Below are 4,040 nucleotides of genomic sequence, written 5' to 3'. Positions count from 1 at the left end.
AAGCGTCAACCTCGGTGTCAGTATTCGGGGCTGATGCATCCATGGCAGCGACGACGAGACTGCAGTCTAGCCAGCCGACCGTGCTCCACTGTAGGAATTGGGGAATGGGAAGAGATTGTGACATCGACTTATACTGCTTGTTGTGTGGATCTTCAATGCAATCGGGCACATCTAGGGGAGAGAATGGGAAGGGAGAAAAGAGAAGGAGAGAGAAGGTCACAGGAGGAATTCACGAGGGACGACGAGACGAGCTGTGAGAAGGCCGAGGGCGACATCCGTGTGACCAAGCAGACTAATCCTCATGGTAGAGAATTAAGGTGTGTTTGATTGTGGGACAGCTATGACAGAGACGTCCCCTGGCATCTTCTCTCGTCCCTTCAATTTTAAGGGACAACTGGAGATAACACTGAGATAATCTTGTCTTAACCATTGACTCTAAACCAAACAAGCTTATTTAAGGAATCGTCTCATCCCGCCCTGTCATGTCATTACACCAAACGCCTCTTCGACGCGAGTCTATACTGGCGTTTGCGTGTTGCGTGGGTTTTCTGTTTCGTGGAAGCCAACCATGTTTCATAATGATAAACTGATAATGGTAAAAAATGTCCGCGGAGTCAGGCCACGCCATGGGGAAGCGCCGCGGAGAGTCGGAGACGCGCTGCCCAGGTGCTCGTCTAGCTGGGCCTAATGAAACGAAACGTTGGGCCGGCCGAGCGAGGAGGACCGCATGATGATTTGCTAAGGGGTTAAGCGAAGAAGATTCCGAGGGGATAACGAAGAGTGGCGCAGTGGCCATCGAGACTCGAGAGGGAGTGGCAGACGCGAGGTTGCAAGGAGATGGCGGACGGCAAGGGAAGGGAGAATTCGGCCGTGGCATTGAAGACCTCGCCGTCAGTGCCGATGGCTCGGGGATTGCGCGGCGGTAGTAACCCTCTGGAGGAGTGGAGCGGCCGCGTAAAAGCGATTGAGGCCGGGTTCCGTGCGTGGATGGCGAAGCAGCCCATCCACATCGAGGCCGCGGTGTCCACGGCCGTTGGGGCGGTGCAGGGCGGGGCTCTGGGTGGGCTCATGGGCTCGCTCACAGCCGACGGAGGGTCGCCGTTCCCCATCCCGCAGCCGCCGTCCAACGCCAACTCGGATGCCATGGCGTCGTTCAAGCAGGCCCAGGTTGTCAATCAATCTTGTCCTGGGTGATTTACGTATTTTTGATATGTAAAATTCGACCATTTATCCCGTAATTGCAATAGCGGATGTATTAATCTAATCCGTATAGAGTGTTTATCTGTGAAAGGAAGCAATTTACCATTAGTTTCAGCTGCCTGTTCCACTGTTTGAAGGTGATAGCATGAATGTGATTACTGATTACAGTGACTTGTATAGGGTGAAGTCTGTCTTCAGTGTTTGATATATTGGGTAGTGTGTATGAGTCTGGGACAACATTTGATGTAGTTAAATGTAGCAATATGGTTTGGAGAAAATTAACAATTGATTATGAATTGCATAAAGTATTATATACTGTATGAATCATCCATTGTGTTCAATGACTACTGCCAAATCAAATTTGAGGAAGTGCCCACTTATTTGTAACGATCAGTCCTGTGCCTTGTAGTGATAATTATCGTTGAGTTAATTTGCATATCGAGGTTAACAGGGTGATGTGTAGGCTCTAGCTGCTGGACCCTTGGTGCAAGCCCGAAACTTTGCAGTCATGACTGGCGCAAATGCAGGCATATCTTGTGTCATGAGAAGGCTACGAGGACAAGAGGACATCCAGGGCAGGTGAGGGTTCATAGTTTTATTTTATCTTTGTGTACACTTCAAGTTCAAGGAGTGTTTGATTTAATCTCACTAATGTTAAGATGTACTCATTTTAACATCTTCATACATCTGAATCAAAGCTGGTAATTCTTATATTTCTTTTGCCTATTAGGTGCATAGACTGATATCTTGATGCAATGCTTGAATCCTGGCTAATGATTGTTTTAGAAAATCCTAGTTAATTAATTAGATATTATTAATTTATGTTTGACAATGTCTTGTTTGTATAGCATGACAGCTGCTTTTGGTTCTGGTGCTCTTTTCTCCATAGTGAGCGGAATGGGAACTCCTAATCCAGTTTTAAATGCAATTACAACTGGTGTTGCTTTTGCAGTATTTCAAGGTGGCTTTTTCATGGTAAGTACCTAGCTATATTTGTCAATTAATGAAATATGGAGTCACTTTACAGCTATAGTTCCTTGGTATCAATAGATTTTATGTATTTAGTTGAATAAGTGCTCCTTTCTGCTGAGTTCTGTTATCTTGCAGAATTATTTGAACAAGTTTCTAGAAGCTAAAATATATTTTGGTAGTGCGGTATTTTGATTTTTGTTGAAATCACTACTTGAATGATCTTACCACAAAGACAACCGACTATTTGCTAATCAATATTGTTATGTGGTATTATTTCCGTTCACAAATATATGGCACTGTTGACTTTTTTCGAAAACTTTGACCACTCGACTTATTCAAAATATTTATTCAAAAATATAAAATTTGAAGTCAAGCACAAACTACTTATGTGATACAACAAATAAAAAAAATTGATAACTTATTATTTTTTGAATAAGATAAGTGGTCAATTTTTTTTAAAAGTTAACTGTGTCATATATTTATGAACGGAAGGAGTATACTAATTCTCCATTTGGATCTACTGGATGTAGATTGGGCAGAAATTCTCAAAGCCATCAAGTGAAGATACATACTACTCTCTGACAAGAAGCATGCTGCACAAACTGGGTCTTGAAAAATATGAAAAGAATTTCAGGAAGGGTCTCCTCAACGATCAAACATTACCACTCCTTACGGACAGGTAAACAATTCTTCTCTTTAGTCAAATAGACCCATAAGGATGGGAAACATTTGTATATATTGATATTCCCTTTTCTGTTGCGCTAGTGCTCTGAGAGATGTGAAGATCCCTCCTGGACCCAGACTTCTCATTCTCGACCAAATTAAAAGGTTTGGGATCATTGCACTGCACTAGCCTTTCATGATAACATCTATGTTTTTCTCGACATGATCTCGTTATGTTTGGATTTGTTAGGGACCCTGGCCTGGTTCGAGCAAAGTGAAGTCACAATTGTCAACAATTGGTCCTTTCTGAGCTGCATAGGGTTTGAAAGCAATGCCACCTCTTTTTTTTAAATAAGCTTTCTAGGAAAGTAAGCAATAATTTAGCTGTGCTGTTGTTAATTGTTTTTGGCCGATCAATTTGCATCACTCATTAAATTTTGAACATGTGTTTACATGCATCTTATTCAAATTTAAATTGGCATTCCGAACGATATGCAAATCTGTGGAAAACAGGGTTCGCCATGTCCATCACCTCGATTAATTTGGAGTGGTCTCGATTAATTTGGAGTGGTCGCTGTCGTGTATACGAGTGAAGCAACGAGGAAATAAAATATTGCTTTCTAGATGCTGACAAGTTCCGACGAGGCGATAGGATGATCTGGGGACTTGGGTTAGAACCGATCACCAGTGGTGAAATCGGGACGGATATGAATGTATAGCAGCGCATACTGTATTCTATTCTAATGTATTTTAATTGAATTCATGATCGGATACGTATAATTAAAAAGGGACAAATATGAATATAAGGACCGGATATTTATTTGGTCGGATAAGTGACGGATATGGATATTATTTGGTCGGATATCGGATACTTGTCGTATAATACAAGAATTGCTTATCATAAAATATTCAATATTCATGTTCGACTAGAAAATTGCAAAAAAAATCAAGACTAATTAACATTTGAATAGAAGATAACCTCAAGTCCTCACATATAAGTGATAAAATAAAGTATTGATTATGTTAAAACTTAGATACTTAGAGTGATTTTATGTGTAACTCACAAGATAAGTGAAAATAAAATAAAAAACACTGGCATCTTGTGGATTTTATGGATCCATTGTTGGTTAGGACTATATATGGCCATGTGTTGTGCCTCCATAAAATTTTATAAATTTCTGAACCTACTTGTGCATTATTAATTT

The 4,040-nt window shown here is 41.1% G+C and overlaps 1 protein-coding gene across 1 annotated transcript; it reads left to right on the top strand.

Annotated features, from left to right (window-relative positions):
• Positions 1 to 764: 764 nt before the first annotated feature.
• On the top strand, positions 765 to 3,334 carry LOC100280473 (SAM domain family protein). The gene is made up of 6 exons (NM_001153393.1): positions 765 to 1,167; positions 1,664 to 1,779; positions 2,049 to 2,175; positions 2,703 to 2,851; positions 2,938 to 3,000; positions 3,086 to 3,334. The coding sequence occupies exons 1-6, from the start codon at positions 838 to 840 to the stop codon at positions 3,111 to 3,113; spliced, it is 813 nt and encodes a 270-aa protein (NP_001146865.1). The 5' UTR covers positions 765 to 837; the 3' UTR covers positions 3,114 to 3,334.
• The last annotated feature ends 706 nt before the right edge of the window (positions 3,335 to 4,040 follow it).

This window comes from Zea mays, chromosome 4 (assembly GCF_902167145.1).
Source record: "Zea mays cultivar B73 chromosome 4, Zm-B73-REFERENCE-NAM-5.0, whole genome shotgun sequence".
NCBI lineage: Eukaryota > Viridiplantae > Streptophyta > Magnoliopsida > Poales > Poaceae > Zea > Zea mays.
This window is presented reverse-complemented; position numbering and strand designations above follow the sequence as displayed.